The 17,193-nt window shown below is 32.0% G+C and overlaps 2 protein-coding genes across 4 annotated transcripts; one reads left to right on the plus strand and one right to left on the minus strand.

The window, feature by feature from the left end:
* Nucleotides 1-1,480: 1,480 nt before the first annotated feature.
* On the minus strand, nucleotides 1,481-16,371 carry LOC120189166 (basic leucine zipper 25-like). 2 transcript variants are annotated; one of them, XR_005522479.1, is made up of 7 exons: nucleotides 15,967-16,371; nucleotides 15,775-15,850; nucleotides 14,240-14,435; nucleotides 13,732-13,807; nucleotides 13,519-13,644; nucleotides 12,290-12,854; nucleotides 1,481-1,492 (listed from the first exon to the last, which is right to left on the minus strand). XR_005522479.1 is itself a non-coding variant. In XM_039192503.1 (6 exons), exons 1-6 carry the CDS (start codon nucleotides 16,336-16,338, stop codon nucleotides 12,441-12,443), a joined length of 1,260 nt encoding a protein of 419 aa, XP_039048434.1. In that variant the 5' UTR covers nucleotides 16,339-16,371; the 3' UTR covers nucleotides 12,228-12,440. The 2 variants fall into 2 exon arrangements, 1 of the variants encoding a protein (XP_039048434.1); XM_039192503.1 differs by lacking the exon at nucleotides 1,481-1,492 and having other exon boundaries at nucleotides 12,228-12,854.
* On the plus strand, nucleotides 6,524-9,373 carry LOC120189167. Of its 2 annotated transcripts, XR_005522480.1 has the most exons (6): nucleotides 6,524-7,468; nucleotides 7,561-7,753; nucleotides 7,862-8,478; nucleotides 8,666-8,709; nucleotides 8,810-8,856; nucleotides 9,358-9,373. XR_005522480.1 is itself a non-coding variant. In XM_039192504.1 (3 exons), exons 1-3 carry the CDS (start codon nucleotides 7,031-7,033, stop codon nucleotides 8,383-8,385), a joined length of 1,155 nt encoding a protein of 384 aa, XP_039048435.1. In that variant the 5' UTR covers nucleotides 6,524-7,030; the 3' UTR covers nucleotides 8,386-8,588. The 2 variants fall into 2 exon arrangements, 1 of the variants encoding a protein (XP_039048435.1); XM_039192504.1 differs by lacking the exons at nucleotides 8,666-8,709; nucleotides 8,810-8,856; nucleotides 9,358-9,373 and having other exon boundaries at nucleotides 7,862-8,588.
* Nucleotides 16,372-17,193: the final 822 nt, after the last annotated feature.

Here is a 17,193-nt window from a genome sequence, read left to right on the forward strand (position 1 = left end):
TTCCATCCATGTATCAGTCGGGACGAAGCTTATGTTTCTTCTCGACCGTTGAATATGTTTTAGTCTGTTTCGATAAAAAATGGTACATGCCAACAGGCAACTACCTTGGGTCTGAAACTTGATTACTGCTGGTATTGATAAATCCAGGCTTTCCACTGCATTGAAGTGTGAGATGAAAAAAATAGTAGCATATTGACATTGTTCCAAATCTTCAGACTTCCGAGCTCGATTAACATACTTCAATGAGTTTCCTCAGCATTGTTGCACTTGGCCGTACTGACACATGTACATCCAAATCAATAGAAGATAATATTTATGCATTGAAGAGCAATTCAAAGTAAAAACCACAATTTAACACTCTAAAACTACATAAATGCAAACCAATCGACATGTTCATAGTAGAATAATCAAACAAGAAGCAACGATGTCTAGGAAAATCCGTATATTGTTTATTCAAGTGTAATACTACTTTTGACATTATTGTATATGTAACTTTATTTGATTTGCAACTCTATTTTAAATATTATTTTATTCGAGTTTGTTTTTATGGTTTTAAAATTTTGGTGGACTTCCAAACTAATATTTTGTTATTGTGTATTTGGTATTTTTTAAAATAGTTTGGTGTGATTATAAGATAATATTTGTTCAATTTTTTTAATTAATTAATAATTTACACACACCCTACATATTCCTTCCTGACTTACACTCATGACCCAATCAAATCCCATTGCCCAGGCGACTTGATCATTATCAATGGCTGGAATATGAGAGTTAAAGACTGATCAAGCCTTGCAAATTTTTGGTATCCGGATTCAATCTACACGCTAATTATATATTCAAATGTGTGATTATAGAGATCAATTAATTTAATTTTAATCGGAACACTTTTACCTAAACCTCCCACAAGCTTTTAATTTGAATGAAACAAACGCATCTACCTTTGATTCTCTTTGGAGGTGAAGCAAAGAAAAGGAAGACAAATAGGTAAGAATGGATGACCAAAAAATCAAAAGGAATGGAGATGGGGGGACCAAACAGGAAGGAGAGTGAGTGACATCTTTCATTAGCTTTTTTTGCACTCATCAACTGGTTTTAATTAAACAAGAATAAAATTATGAAAAGAAAAGGTAATCCCTCCAACACTTCTAATCTCATTGTGGTGGATAAAGGCGAAAATGGTGTCAACCTCCCATTCTCTCGCCACGGATAAACATGGTCTTGGACTAAAGTCGATTGTTGAGTAAAATATTATATTAGAGTGTATCAATTAATTATTCGTTAAGTACACAAATGGTTCCTGACTATAGGGTGTTGTTTGGTTGAATCTCATGACTATTAAAAGTTACAAAATGATCATTCGATTAGTCATATGTTTCCAACTTTTTTTTCGGTTAAAAAATTGACGGTCATCTGAGCTGGATATTAACCTTCTAACTAGGATATGATAAAATCTTATCACATAACTGTTTGAGTTGTATTTTATGGACCGAGTCTCTGTTTACATTGTGTTGATGAGTTAGTGATTGAAACATTATGATGTCGAACCAATGTTTGAAAGCAACGTTGGTTCCTGTAGACATCATTAAAAAAATTATTTTATCACATCTTAGTTAGCAGGTTATCGTCTTAGTTTAGACGACCATCAATTTGTTAACGAAAAATGACGAGTTTGAAACATATGAATAGTCAGGTGACCATTTTATAATTTTTAATAGTCGAGAAACTCAACAAAGTAATATCATGTAGTTAGGGGACCATTTATGTACTTTACCCTAAAGATTATTACTCATGATTTTTTTTATTTTATGAGATCATTATATTATTATTTGATAATGTTTTGAGAATTCTTATTTAAGAGAGTGTGCATACATTTAATTCAAAGAAATATGAAATCAATATAAAATATATACAAATTAATTAAATTAAATCAAATGATCTTTCATAATTCATATTTATTTTATGATCTATATTCAGGATTATCCTAATTAGACGTGATAAAATTTATATTTTATTATCTATATAAAAGAAACTCCCTGATTAGACCGTAGGGTAACCCTAATACCATAGTTGGTCTTCTGAATTGAAGTCTAGCCACTTACCAAAACAATGATAAATGGACACATAATTGTTTGCTTTTGTGGGTCACCCATTCCTTTGTTCTACTTCACAAAGGCACTCACTAGACTTTTGATTTTGGGACCATTTGACCTTAGTACAATCCAAAATGTCGTGGGAGGCATATCAATAATATTGGCACAAAAATGTATATAATTAGCATAGGCTAGACCTTTTTGTGGGGTCCTAATCCCCCATTCCTATTATATTTAGATTTGTGATCAAGTTCTCCTACTTTAATTTAAAATACTTTGGTCCCTCTAACTTTATAACGTTATTATTAAGTATAAATTGATAGTAATACTGAATTATTGTCAACTAGGTAATGACATAATATTTTACTGTGAAAAAGTTACAAGTGTTATTTTTACGGTATGAAAATTATTTAACGATAACAATTAATAACATTATCAATTTGAATTATAAATTGTAGAGATTAAATTATAAATTTCAATATAGTAAAAGGGTAATTTCACAATATTAAGCCCATAAATTGGGGAGATATCACTCATGTGTATTGGGTGGGTCCGTTGATCAAACACATGGCTATCCTTTCTTCTCATTGGAGCCCACACAATAGAATATCAATGTCCCATCAGATAATCAATTACTCCAAATAATATCATATTATTATAGGGAAAATAAAATAAAAGGTGTCAAGTTGTCCTTGAAATGGAAATCATTCCTACTTCAAACTACCTTTTTGGTGGAACTATATTTAAAATAAAAAAATTAGTTTAAATTAAGCTTTTATATGATATAATGTCGTATATACAAATATTTATAAGATATGAAATATAATTTTTTTAATATATCAAATATGATTACAATATAATATTTATATTTAATTTTAAATTTAGATAAATTTATGTATATTTACAGGTAAATTATTTGAATACGGTTAAAATAAAGAGAATAATATTTTCTTTATTACAGGGTCAATGTTTGGACTAGAAAAATTTATGTTCGTATGTGCAATTAAATAGTTAAATATCACTAATGGAGTTAGTTCAAGTGATAAACAACTTGACATCATTTAAGTACGTTTCGAGTTCGAAATCTTATGAATGTAGAAAATATCTGTTAAGAGACTCAAACATAAAAAATCAAGTGTGTAATACAATTCAATAAGATAATCTCATATTACATTTTTAGTTATGAACATTGTCCGTGTGAATCACGTGTAGCATCCTCCCAAATCTAACTTATTTGTGAAATGGTCCTTGCAACTATCCACTATATTTTATCAGTGGCGACTTTTTATTTTAAGTTTGGAAAATAAAATCAGAGATACCAAATCAGTCATTTAAAACAATCATCATTACGGTTGGAGTAAATAATTAAAATTTTATTTTTACCATTAAATGAAAATCAAATCGATTAATGAGTATTTTATATCTAAAATTTTAATTATTTGATATTTATTAATATTTATATTTTTTTTATCAGAATCGTACTTTTAACCATAATTAAAGATTAAATTGAATAAAAATAGAATTGGTCCAATATTAGGGAAAAGAGTAGACTGAGGAGAGGATACGATAACATGATTTTATAAATTATTTTTTCTAATTTTAAATACGAACACTTCAAATTAATTATTTGATGGTAATTCATTTTCCAATTCAGTTCATTTTCTTCCTAACAAATTTCTCTCATTTTCTGAATACCCAAACAATTAAAACTATAATTTCATAAAACCAAAAATATATATCTAATTAATTTTTTTATTAATTTGAGATAACTATAAGATGTTTTTTGTTCATAGAGATAAACATAAGATTTTATACTATAGTGAATTTATAAAATATTAGAGGAAAACATACTTATAAAATTTCAGAAGGATAATGATAAATTAATAATAGAAAATACAAAACAAAAATCTAAAATGTAAGAAAATTTAAAAATTTCACAGAGACGACCCCAACCTACTCCCATCAATTCATCCATGTATATTCAAAACGCTTTTAGTCAATTAACAATGAACACACATTCTTTACCGACGTAACTATTTAAACTATAAACCTCTAAAAAATAACATTATATTTTATCATTAATAAAATTATATGATTATTAATATTTTAATAAAGGATATCTTATTATTTAGTATCAAATCTCATAATTAATACACCGACTGATACAATCCCAATCCAGTAAATTACAATCTATTAATAGTCCAGTAAATTTGTAGTGATTTCCCTATTTAGTCCCCCACAGTATTTCCGTTTTACTTTAGCATCTACAACCTTTATCCCAAAAACACCAATAAAACCAACCGTCATTGAAGGGTAAACCGACCTCACCTTTTCCCTTTAAATTCCAGTTTTACCCTCTACCTCACCTTTCAACTATTTTACCATACTTTTACTCTAAAACACAATCTTACCCACACTTTTATTATTTTTCTAAATATTGATTAATTTAGGTTAATTGCGATTATATTAAAATAGTTTCTTAAATATTCATGAATAATATTTTTAAATGCTATAAAATAATTAAATAAATTGCAATTTTAATATGACAAACGAAATAATTTAATTAATAATATTATTTAAAATTTTACAAAAACCACTTTTGAAATCACTCACATTTAAAACGACTGAGAGCTCACAAAAATTATCTATTTTAACTTGAAAGGGATGAAATGACAAAATTGCCGTTCCCTGTGTTGTCAGAAATCGTACGGTAAAAATATAGTTTACCGAACTTCCCCATGCGACATCATGAATCAGTTTCAAAAGCTCATTATCGCGAGGTAGGGTTAAATTCACCATTTGGTCTCTTAGTTTTACGTATTTTCCATTTTTATCTATTTTTCTTCACTTTAGTATTTAAATTATTATTTTTCATCCTATTTTATCCTTAAAATATCAACATTCAATAAAAACATTATATTGCGTTTTTATTGGCAACTTAGTTTTTGGGTAAACTGAAACATAAATGAGAGTGTAAACTATACTAACCATTATTTTTGTTTCATTCTTCTTTGAATTTTATCACTCCACTTTTAAAAGTTATATTTTGGTAACTCGTATTATCTATTAACAATAACATAATCACTTAGATATTAACTTACATTGTACTAATGACATGATATGTTAACAAAAATTATTAATTTCTAATTTAGCACCTAAACTTAAACTAAAATAAGATTTTTTAAATTGTTTACTTCCAAAAAAAACACCCTAATAAATCTTAAACTTATTTTTTTCTGTCCTACACATTGTCACTCTTACTCTACCCTACCATGTTGTCGATTTCAACGATAACTCTGACCAACCATGTCATTGGATGATCCCATCTTAGACTATATTCCTCTTCTCCTCAACAATATATCTACTATTAGGATCGTCCAATAAACCACCTAGTCATCAATGCCATTATTGATTGCAGCCTTGTCGTAGTAATTGATGGCAAATGTTTAAAGGTTCCTTTTTCCCCTTTGCAAACTAATGTTTCCTTTATGCTCTTACATATGAATGTGCTATCTAGTGGAAGAAGACACAAAATGTAAAATTTCATAAAGGGGTTCATAATACCATACATGTTGAATGTAAATGACATAAAAGAAGACATAATTCATTTATATACATTTTGAGCTAACCTAAAATGATTCTAAGCAAGGAAGGACTTCCAAAACTTTGCAATATTTCAACATTCAACAACAAATATTATTCCATGAAATAGGAATATGTATTATCAAATTATTTTATATCATTATTTCCAGTATGAAATGAGTTAATCATTCATTTTGATATCTGATTGACAAAAAATGATGATACGATTCCTTATTAATAAAGAATATCAGTCTTTTAGAAGTATTATGATCATCTAATAAGAAAAGTTTCATTTCCCCCCAAATGAACGATTTGAAGATCTATTAATTATAATAACTTATTGCAATATTGGTCATTCATACATTTTAATTTATAGATGTAGATCTTAGGCCTATAAATGGGGGATATTCCCTGAACTCATAAAGAAATTCAACATTTTTTCAATTGGTTATAGGCTTATGGAAATAACATAAGTGATTTAAATATAATATTTGAAAATTGAGTGATCACAATCAGAGAGAAACGAAACAAAAGAGATGGATAGTATAGTTTACCCTAAATAGTAATTCACATATCAAAGTGGGACAAAAAGATTGAACATTGAAGTACCAAAATGCAAGAATAGGTATAGTTTAAGGAGACCCATGGGGCTCTACTACATAAACCGGCACCTCATCGACACGCTCCTTTACGTGGCATCGTGCAAAACTAACGGTAAGGATACGGGTTTACGAGTCAACATACCCCGAAATTCAACGGATTAAATCTTTCGCCACGTCTGATTTTAAACTTAGTCATTAAAACCCACGTCAGATCCTCACCCTCTGGCTTTTATAAATGGCTCGGACCACTGCCCTTAACACTTAACACTCTCATCTCATTTCCATTTTCAAGCTTAGTTCTTTGTTTTCTTTATTTCGTCTTCGTTTTCCTTTTCTTCGCCGGCGAAGTATCGCCGGGAAATAAAATCCGGCAACGTGTAGTCACTCACGATCTTCGCGTGAATTTCCCGTGGCAATAACATTATGTCCTCGTCCCGTTGCGTGATTCGGGAACTTTAACTGTATCTAGAAAAAAGAAATAAAAAAATTCAAAGAAAAGCGACTCTAATTAGCTGAGTTTTGAAGTTATTCCATGCATTGTCTGCAAATTAGATGCAAATAATAGTACTATATTATAATCAACGTTAAGAGTATCGTGTCTTGCTTAAACCGCATTAATTTTTAATTTTTGACTAAGATGTGAATTTCTGTGTTAATTGCGTGCGCTGATCTCATCGAAAAACGAAGAATCAAAGAAAGTTTGAAGAGCGGCCGTGGCAACAGTGGAAGCGGTTTTTTTTTTGAAGGCTGATAAACATGCCTTTTCCGATGAAGATCCAACCGATCGATTTCAACACGCTAGAAGAGGCAGCGCCGCCGCGTTCAGAGGCGGTAAAGCAGCCGGCGGTGAAATCACGGTTCAAGCGTCTGTTTGAGCGGCCGTTCCCTAGCGGTCTAAGAAACTCCTCGACGGAGAAGATCGGTGCCATCGCAGTCACCGTCGATGAGCTTCCTTTTAGCAAAGAATGCGCCGCTGAGTTTGAACCGAGCTCCGTTTGCTTGGCGAAAATGGTTCAGAATTTCATAGAAGAAAATAACGAGAAACAACAATCTTGTGCGGTTAGGTGTAGCGGCCGTAACCGCTGTAACTGCTTCAGTAATCGTAGCTGCAGCGACAGCTCCGATGACGAAATGGACGGTTTCTTTGGTGACTCAAATCTAACTTGTTCAGCTGAAGCATCTGAAATCCTAAAGGTATAACAGTAACTCCGCCTTATTTCTCTTCAATTTTCCTTTTATCCTAAAATTAGTATTTTTTAACGTGATTTTGTTCTTTTATGGAACAGAGTTTGGTTTCTCCTACGAGTGTGAATGAAAAAAAATTATTGGCGGATACAATGAAGATCCTGGAAAAGAACAGGAATTGTAAGAGCAAAGATGAATTTTGCAGGAAAATTGTTACTGATGGATTATTGACCCTTGGATACGATGCTTCTATCTGCAAATCTTTCTGGGAAAAATCTCCCTCTTTTCCCTCTGGTATTTTCTTTCTCCCTCTGTCTTCTAATTAGTTTATGCTATCCGAATCCTATGCAATGGCTTGAATTTTATTTCTTGTTTTTTTTACCTTTGTGTTTTGATAAGCAGGGGAGTATGAATACATAGATGTGATAATTGAGGGAGAACGTTTGTTGATCGACATCGATTTCAGATCAGAATTCGAACTCGCCAGAACAACGAAAACTTACAAGTCAATACTCCAAATGCTTCCGTTCATCTTCGTCGGCAAAGCCAATCGTCTCCAGAAGATAATTGCTATTGTTTCTGAGGCGGTAAAGCAATGCCTGAAGAAGAAAGGAATGCATATTCCTCCATGGCGAAAAGCTGAGTATATCAAGGCAAAATGGCTTTCTCCTTATAATCGAATCACACCTTCACCTTCACCCACACCTGTAACTGGAACACTCAAAGACTTCGGGCTCGATTCCAAAGCTAAAGACAAAGGCCAGCCATTGTTTGAAGTGAATCCCGAGGATAAAAACTCAGTTGGAGATGCTGAGTTGGGGGAACCCATATTTGCTTTGTGTGAGAGTTCTGAAGAAGAGGAAGGGAAGGGTAAGAAGGTGAAGAAAGAAGAATGGAAGATTGGGGTTAAGATCGTGAATTCGTGACTGGTTTGGCTTCAGCCATTGAAGATGAAATGAAACAATAAATTTTTGACTCTTTTTTTAATTTTGGGTTATTGGAGAATCAAATATACAGTGGTAAATGACTAAACCGTTTGAAGAATCCCCTTCACTTTTTAAGCAAGGGTTGATCTGATTTTTACTAATATGAATGACATTTTTATAAAAATAGTTGAGAATTTTTTTTATCCTTATTCATGTTCTCTTATTCTCATATAAAATTGTATTCATGTTGGGTTTTTGTTAAGTTTGATCTTCTGCACAGGGACCTTTGAATTCATGGAATCAAGGCATGGAGAAAAAACAAAGGTGATTCCTCATATCGTGTTTTTTATTCTTTGTCCTTTTTTTGTTTTATATTCCACAAATCATCAGTTTCTGATCTTTATTTACTGCTCTTATCTTAAAGGACTAAATTTTAATGACCAGGCTGGTACAGTCTTAGAGCTTTGTGAGGTTAGTCCCAACTCTTGAGCTATTCTTTAATTGCTTATTCAACCTACTATGTTTTGCTATTTCTGTTTTACCTCCTTTAAACTTTTCTGGCAACTGGACCAAGTCCTTTTCCTGATTGCTTTTGCTTCACAAGATTGGTCAATTATGGCTTTCTTGGTCGGTGTAAAGATAACGCGTTGAAATTGGAGAATTAAAGTAGTTTGTAAGATGGTTTAATCAAAGGGGATTTGATTTTGATTATAAATAACTTTTTTAAAGAATACATGATAAGATATTCTAATTACAAATTATTTTTTACTAAAAGAATAGATTAATATTTGGCTTGCGAATGACGTTATTCTGATTCTTATGTATGTAGTAGTTGGCATTTCAAAATGTTTTGTCCTTGATGTATCTCCAGATCCTTTTTTTCTTCTTTGTTGCCCGTAATGAAGGAAATGAAAGTTAGGGATGTGAAAACTGAAAACAACATATAATCTCCATGAATGGATGTTGTGTTAGGTTTGAGGGTCGAACCCACTTATTGGCTTTGGTGGGGGGCATTTGAGGATTGAGATTACTGGTTTAGACCAGGACTCGTGGTTCGGTTCCTACACTTTGTCAGAAGGATCGTCATTAAACATAGAAAAATCCATAAGAAAGATGATATCTGAGACTGCTTCGATTACAAGCTTCCCTGGTTTCAACCTAATGGATGATTCCCAAATTTAAGGACCTAATTTCACAGTGGGATAGTGGGTGTGCTTTTGTTTGAAAAAAGTAAATTACTTGCAAGACGGGTAAATCCTTAAAGGATAAATTATAAATTTTACCACTCTATTTTTTTCACTTCTATTTTGGTCTCTAAAATTTAGAAAAAAATAATTTAATCATTAAACTTTAGACATTATTTTTTTTATCACTCTTATATTTTCTAGTGAGATGACACAATATTTCTTTTATGAATTTTGAAATTGTTATATAAGATTTAATTAATATTTTATTTATTTATATTTTTTATTGAATTAGATTTTCCCACTACCCACATATCATCACACGTCCCTATCTTCATAACACCGTCTCTCATCCTAAATCATTCATTAATCAAATACTTACATGGTCTAAATTACTATATCTTTTTCTTTGAAATCCAATTCATTTCTAATGACACCACCATCAACTAGAGCATTACTAACTCAATTCATCACCTTTAATAACACTGCAATCAACCCAATTCATCGCCTCTAATGGAAGAAGCCTTGGAGACTTGGACTCTTCCCCGTTGTAAACTTCATAACCTCATTTCTCTAAACTCTAGACCATAAAAATGTAAGCCCTACAAATTTTAACTCATCGTTTCTAAACGTAATTTACCGTTTCTTTGATGAATAATCTTCAAGGTATATAAATTTATGGCTCGATATAAATAATAAATCGTTAGACAATAAAAAATAACTGATGAAATTAAAAATTTAATAAAAAAAATTAAAACAATTCATTGATGATTGAACTCTCCATTTTTGAAGATTTCAATTATAAATTGAGGAGCAACATATAATTAATACATATAGTTAAAAATATAACTTTCTAACATTTTAATGACACTAATTTTTTTATAAAAAAAAAGTTAAATTCAAAGTCATCAATATTGTTGATAATATAATTGTGATATAAAATTTTATTTTACAATTTTATTTTGATTTTATAGAATGAATTCACAAAAAATCAAACTTAACAAATAAAACTATTTAAAAATTAGTATTTCTATGAAAACATAAAATCGTCTAAGAAATAAGAGGTAACAAAATTATGTCTTTATACTTTTAAACAGCGTTAAATCATTGAAAATCTTATATCACCATCAATAATTTCATTATACCAGACAAATAATCTCATTTTTTTAAAGAATAAGTTTAAGTCAGGAATGACTCTCTCAATTTAAGATCAAGATTCAGAGTATATCTAAGAACCAATTGAGATTTACATAAGAATTTACAAATTGTCCACTAAAATAACGATAGTAGTATTTAAACTTGACCTTACAAGCTCAAATTTTTAAATCCCAACTACTTGTGCCAACCCTTATTCACTCAAATAATCTCATTTTAAAACATATAATTATACATACTCTTTTTGATAAAGTAATTATACATAATTTAATATTTTTATAAACCAAATGTATTTTAAATATTATGTTATCGGTAAGGAACACCAAATGTCGTTGTTTTCGTACTGACGTTATTCTGATCATATTATAATATCTTGAGATTTGCAGAACATGAAAACCGTCTGATTATTTATTTATTTATTTAAAAAATCCTTGAATCAATCATTGCGTTTGTGAAGTTCGTTGCTCTTATTTTATTTATAATAATTTCTCCAAATTGTACAAAATAATATTGGGTGGGGTCACATCCGGTGTATGAATATATAATAAATAGTATAAGGTGCCGTTAATTGTTATGTCAAAGGTTTTGGACATTATTCGACTTATTTATTTACATTTATATTTGTGAAAGCAAACTCACACCAACTCTACCTCTGTATATCTATATGCATCAGCAGATGATTTTCCTTTTCTAACCTTTAAAAATAAATTAAAAAATAAAAAAATTGGGTCATCACTAACTTTGTAAAAAGAAAAGGAAAACTGTAAACAAAAAAAGAAAGAAGGAAGGAAAAGACAAATCTGATTCCTTCTTGTCTGTTATAATATGTCTGTGTCTTTACATGTAATTCAATCTGATTTTAATGGTAAAAAATGAATCTTTTAAAGCAAAATATCGAATTCAAATATTACACATGAAAAAACAATGTTATAAAATATTATCTTAAAATTATATTAAATTTAAATTGATTTTTAATTTGATCGAAATCCTTAAAACTATCGAATATCAAGAGTATATGTGATTATATTTATCGAAATAAAAACTATGACACCGTCGGTGGATTCCAAAGGAATGGGATGGTCTCCTTTCTCCCATCAATGCGTCCCTACCCTTTTTTATGTCCAAGTTTTGGACCACACTGTACACTTCCCGTTTAAAGATTTCCAGTCTTTGCATGAAATTTATGCAAAGTACTTTTCACGTAACATTAATTCATACACACACTCTAAAGTAAAAGAATTCGAACTTGTCTATCATGTTTTTATTACATGTTTATCTTTTTTTTCCCTCGGATTCTGACAGGATTTTATTGCTTGATGCTGCATGAAATTATTGTTATTATTATTATGCAAACTCATGACTAGAATTTTAGTTCGAATGCCGCCCTAGGCACGACTTATTGTGATTGGGTTCGAGAGTTTAAGTGTCTGGAACAAATACGAAGTTTATAAAATTCAGGACCGCCCTTGCCGGCCCTCATCGGTCCATCTCGTTGGTGTTATAATAATAAGGTTCATATGATTTTCATAGATAATAATTTACTAAATAAGGTTCACTGAATAGACTTAGTAGAGTCAATGTTATAATGCCTAGAAGTTAAATACAAAAGTGCAGTGAGAGTGCATACCTATGAATATATTTTTAACTAATACTCCTACCATAAACTAAACTTCTCGAACCCCATCTCGGAAAACACGACGAGAAGGGCACCGACATTCAACTGTGCTTCTTGTTCTTGGTAGATGCATGTTGTCTAGGTTCCCAGCTGGACATGAGTTGACCGACACCACAGGCAATCGGATCTTGAACGAACTCCGAGCCAGGTGTATGCTGCAATGTGGATGTTTCATTGACATTTTTCACACCTTTGGTATGTAGATTCACGGTAGGAGGAACCAGGGTGTTGCCCGCAAAACCACTTTCCACTCTCCGATGGTGCATGGGAGCAGCAATGCTCGGAACAGGTTGGTGAAAAAACTGATTATTGTTCGGCTGCAATCGAACAGGAGAAACCGGAGATGCTTCCAATGGACTGCTAACAAAAGGGATGCCGACGTTAGCTATATTGTGCCTAAATGGAGCAGGGTTGATCCCCGTCACCCTCTTAACTGTTTCTTCGGCCATTTTTACCTGAAAATTTCAAATATAACAATCAACCTGATAGACACAGAATTAAAGTTGCATCAATCAGGATCAATAGTTAAGCTATAACCACTTGCAGCAGCTTCAGGCATAAAGATGCAAGACTGTGTTTCACTGTTCGCAACAGTCCAAACACCGACAATAATATCTAATGTCGAGCAACGTAACTCCAGTGCATTAGTAAACGCGAGATCATGTCAGTATTATCCATTATATAGTTATTAGGGAGACATACAAATCATAAGTAATTTCAAGTATATGAACAGTTGAACACAACATAGAAGTTAGTGTGTCAGTACCGGACAAGTCCAGCAGATCCCTGAAGCAAATACAAATCACTAAAACCAAATTAATCTCCCTTCCTTGAGAGAATTGCAGCTACTATAATCTGCAAGTTCATTTACGATTAAATCCTTTAATCCTAGATGAAGAAGGAAAATGAATTTGCCTATTGCTTTCAGAGTTTGACAAACTCATCTTCACAAACTTCATGATGTCACAATAACATATTCTCCTGTCATTTATGTGGGAAGTAAACTTTCAACAGGACCCATAAGTCAACTAACCGAAGAGTAACTGGACCACAGTAAGAAAATGCAAATTAGGCAATGGTGATGGTGACTGACTTGAGGGTGATGGTTTACCACTTTACCTTTGCTCTTAATGTCTCGATATCAGCCTTCAGAATTCTATTGTCAACAGCACCTTCATCATATTTGTGATTCGTGTCATTTAGAGTCTTGAGTAATGTTGAATGTTCAACTCTTAGTTGACCAACCTAGAAAAAATCACTTCCAGGATCAAAAAGACAATAAAACAAAATGCACCAGACCATTAGGGGGTAGGGGGAATCGTGTGTCAAAACCTGTGCTTCAAGTTCATTCATATGTGCTTGCTTTCTTCTTCTAGAGCGTCTGGCTGATTCTCGGTTTGACAGCATTCTGACCCATGACCGACACCAATTAGTCCAGGGCAATTTTTTGATCGCATCAACGAATTGAAGATTGAGTTTAGCAAGAATTTATTAATTCACAAATCTGGCAGTGAAATAGGTAATTACTAATTACTGCTTAGAATACTTGTGTTTTGACTAATTCTTGAAACGGATAGAAGAATTTTGTTCAATTAAGTGGTATAGAATCATAAGTTCAAGTTCTATTTGATAAAACAAGTATTTGAGTCCTTTGAAGATAATAAATTAGTCTTATAGCTATTAAAGAAATACTGCCCCTTTTAATTAGGGCAAAGAAAAAGATAAGAAGAAAAGGAAATCAAACATGTTAAGCAAAAGAGAATAAAGAACAGAAAGACATAGCATTGCAAATCCTCCAGCCAATGAATAATACAAGATAAAAAACAGAAAACATGATTACCTCCTTGCACGTTTTGCAACAGCTGGATTGTCAGTGGTTTCAGTATCTCGAAGTTCATCATCATCTGAATCATCTCCTGACGACACACTTGTTGTTTGCCTCCTTTGTACCCCCGTTTTTTTCTGTGTAGTTGACACAGCCAACATTCCACAAGATGTAGCATCTGGTTCACTCTGTCCTTGAGCCTTTAAGGAACCTTCAATGGAAGAATTTTTATCAGCAGGATATTATCATATGTAAACTAGTCATCAGAAAAGGAGAACAAATTAATACAAGAAGAGCTCCAAAGTTCTTTGGCATATCTTGTAGCGCTTAGGTATTAAAAATGTGAAGAAAATTAAGAATGAAAATGGAGAATTAGAGAAAAAAGAAATATAAACGGGTTAATGTTCCGTTTCTTGTTTGAATGGCTATGTAAAGTTATCAAATCCAGTAAAGCAAATTGAATCACTTTTTATGTATTCCTCCATTATGTTTCTCATTTTCCTTTCCTTCATTCTTTCAGCTCAAGCATGAACCGAAGATCAAGTCACATTGCACTTCATGAAAAGTGAAAGCATGGCTATTAGTAGTTTACTGTTATTACTTATTTCGAGTAATCATGCATGATATGCAAATAAAGGCTCCAGTAAAAACTAAATGAAAAGCAACGCTTTCCTACAGTTCAAGAAGCCAATGAATCATTGATGTAGTTAACTTAAAGGGTCCAAACTACAGAAAATTCTTGTAATTGGTTCTGATTTCTTCCATAATCTGACCCCCAACAAATCAGAAACTAGATGAACTATATTGATTCAAGAACATATAGGCTTGCCATAGCATATAAGCTCTGTTGCTCGGACTTTCCATTTCTCATGAATTTCCTTGTCCAACTCTTGGATACAGGGGTATGACTTCCAAGGATCCTTCAAATATATGGAAAACCATATAAAAATCTAACCATACCCCGACACTAGCACTCATGTCCGAGTAACATAGTATATAAGGGTCCATCTGCCATTTAGAAATTAAATTAAACTCGATTAAAGGTTGCAGCCTCCTATTACAGTGAATCATACTTGCGAGCATGAAAATGCTTACTGCTCTGTATATGACTAGTGATCTTCCCAACTAAACTCCATCAATTCCCCAAAATACAAGCATCCTAACACGGAAATGAGCATTTTTCAACACAAACCATAGCTCTATTTGAACTAACTCCTGCTCAGGAATATAATTACCCCTTTGAACTAACTCAAAATTGGATCCATAATTTTGAACAAAAAAAAATGGCTCCATAAAATCTAAAAGAGAAGGATATAACTAATAATTTATGTACAGGATTGAGTAACTGAGTTAGTCGTATGCTTATATCACAGGAATTGCGTTCAAATATCAGTCACAAAAACAAGAATAAGTAACGTAAACGTTTCTTCATCCTTAGTCTAAACTAGTTCTAGCTATTGCATCAGATAAAATAGTAAAGTCTAGGACTCAATTCATTAGGATAAAGGGGAGAAAAAGTCAAATCAAAGGCATGCAGAGCAAAAGCTTACCTTGAACTTGGGATCTCGATTGAAGCGACTGATCTTCAGGTTGGGCAGACGAAGCTTCTGCCTTCACAGCTGATGCCTGAATAATTTTTTTTTCAAAAAAAAAATGAAGAAAAAAGAGATGCATACTGATATCACTTAGATCATACAATAAAGAATCCAATTCGAAAATCGAGATTAGAGAAAGAGTGATACACGAGAGAGAGCAAAAACAACACAGGCTTGCTCGAGCTTGCTCTTGAGGATCGCCTGGACCTCATCGGAGTTAATCGGGACCTTCGGTTTCAGAGCGGACGGTGGAGAGCTATGATTCTGATTACCAGGCCTTTTGATCTCCACCACGTCATCAACACCGTCACCTTCATATTTTGGAACGGACTGCTGAGGTTCCGCGAAAGAGGGACCAATCACACTCCCACTCGAACGCGACCCCGGGATATCCTCTCCACTACCTGAAAACTCTTCGAGAAAAATCTCCAAAGCCCACTCCGATTGGCTTCGGTTCATCCCCAACGGCGCATCCCAAAAGGAGTCGGATAAATCGTCAATTGAGAACACAGTATGCATCGTTTTCAGTGAAATCTTTATCGTTCTTTTCTCCAAAATGCAATTCGACTTCCTTTCCTTTTTCTTCCTGTGTTTAATATCATTTAAATTTAGTCTTAATTGCATCAAATGTCCCAACTATAATTTAATTTAAAATTAGCTCTTAATGTTTAATATATTTTAATTGAATCCTCAAAACATTCATATTATATGTATCAAACCTTTGTTAGCTAAGGCATTGAATATCAACTTCAATTTAATCTAAAATATTTTTAAATATGCGAACCAAATTCTAAATGCATATATTAAATATTAAACAATTATAAAAGTTATTTATTTTTATACCATATAAAATCCAATTATATTATGATATAAGTAAACATGTTTATACTCTAACCCACATGCTTTGAATATATTCTATATAATATTTGAGCTGATATTTAAGGCTTATTCCCATATATGGATTGAGTTGAAAAAAATATTGATAACAGGAGAATGTTTAAAATTTAAGATTAATTTATCAATTGAATATTAGTTTTATTGGTATTCAGTGGTGGACATAGATGTTGCTTAGGGTGGGCACGTGTCTATCTTGAAATATAATTTTATTTTATGTTAGTTGTTTATTTTATTGATAATGTCTACTCTGAAATTTTATTTGTGTCCATCTCATACAAAAAAATATACTATTAATATATAATGCTCACCCTCACAAATATTTTTGAATCCATCACGGTTGATATTGTTGTTATTCTAATATCTATAAGATTGTAGGTATGAGTATATTTGATTCTTATTTTGGGTTGAGATTATAAATAATTTAGGTATTGTAATTTGTATAAAAGAAGATTACTAATAGTTAATTGGTATGAGATG

The sequence above is a fragment of the Hibiscus syriacus genome, unplaced genomic scaffold (assembly GCF_006381635.1).
Source record: "Hibiscus syriacus cultivar Baekdansim isolate YM2019G1 unplaced genomic scaffold, ASM638163v2 tig00116951_pilon, whole genome shotgun sequence".
NCBI lineage: Eukaryota > Viridiplantae > Streptophyta > Magnoliopsida > Malvales > Malvaceae > Hibiscus > Hibiscus syriacus.

Coding starts and splice junctions, on each gene's coding strand:
- LOC120189166 (XM_039192503.1), bottom strand. CDS start 16,338: ATGCATACTGTGTTCTCAATTGACGATTTATCCGACTCCTTTTGGGAT. Junction 14,436..15,774: donor ATCGAGATCCCAAGTTCAAG/GTAAGCTTTTGC, acceptor CTTCCATTGAAG/GTTCCTTAAAGGCTCAAGGA. Junction 12,855..13,518: donor TCGAGACATTAAGAGCAAAG/GTAAAGTGGTAA, acceptor TGAAATTTTCAG/GTAAAAATGGCCGAAGAAAC.
- LOC120189167 (XM_039192504.1), top strand. CDS start 7,031: ATGCCTTTTCCGATGAAGATCCAACCGATCGATTTCAACACGCTAGAA. Junction 7,469..7,560: donor AAGCATCTGAAATCCTAAAG/GTATAACAGTAA, acceptor TTTATGGAACAG/AGTTTGGTTTCTCCTACGAG. Junction 7,754..7,861: donor ATCTCCCTCTTTTCCCTCTG/GTATTTTCTTTC, acceptor TTTGATAAGCAG/GGGAGTATGAATACATAGAT.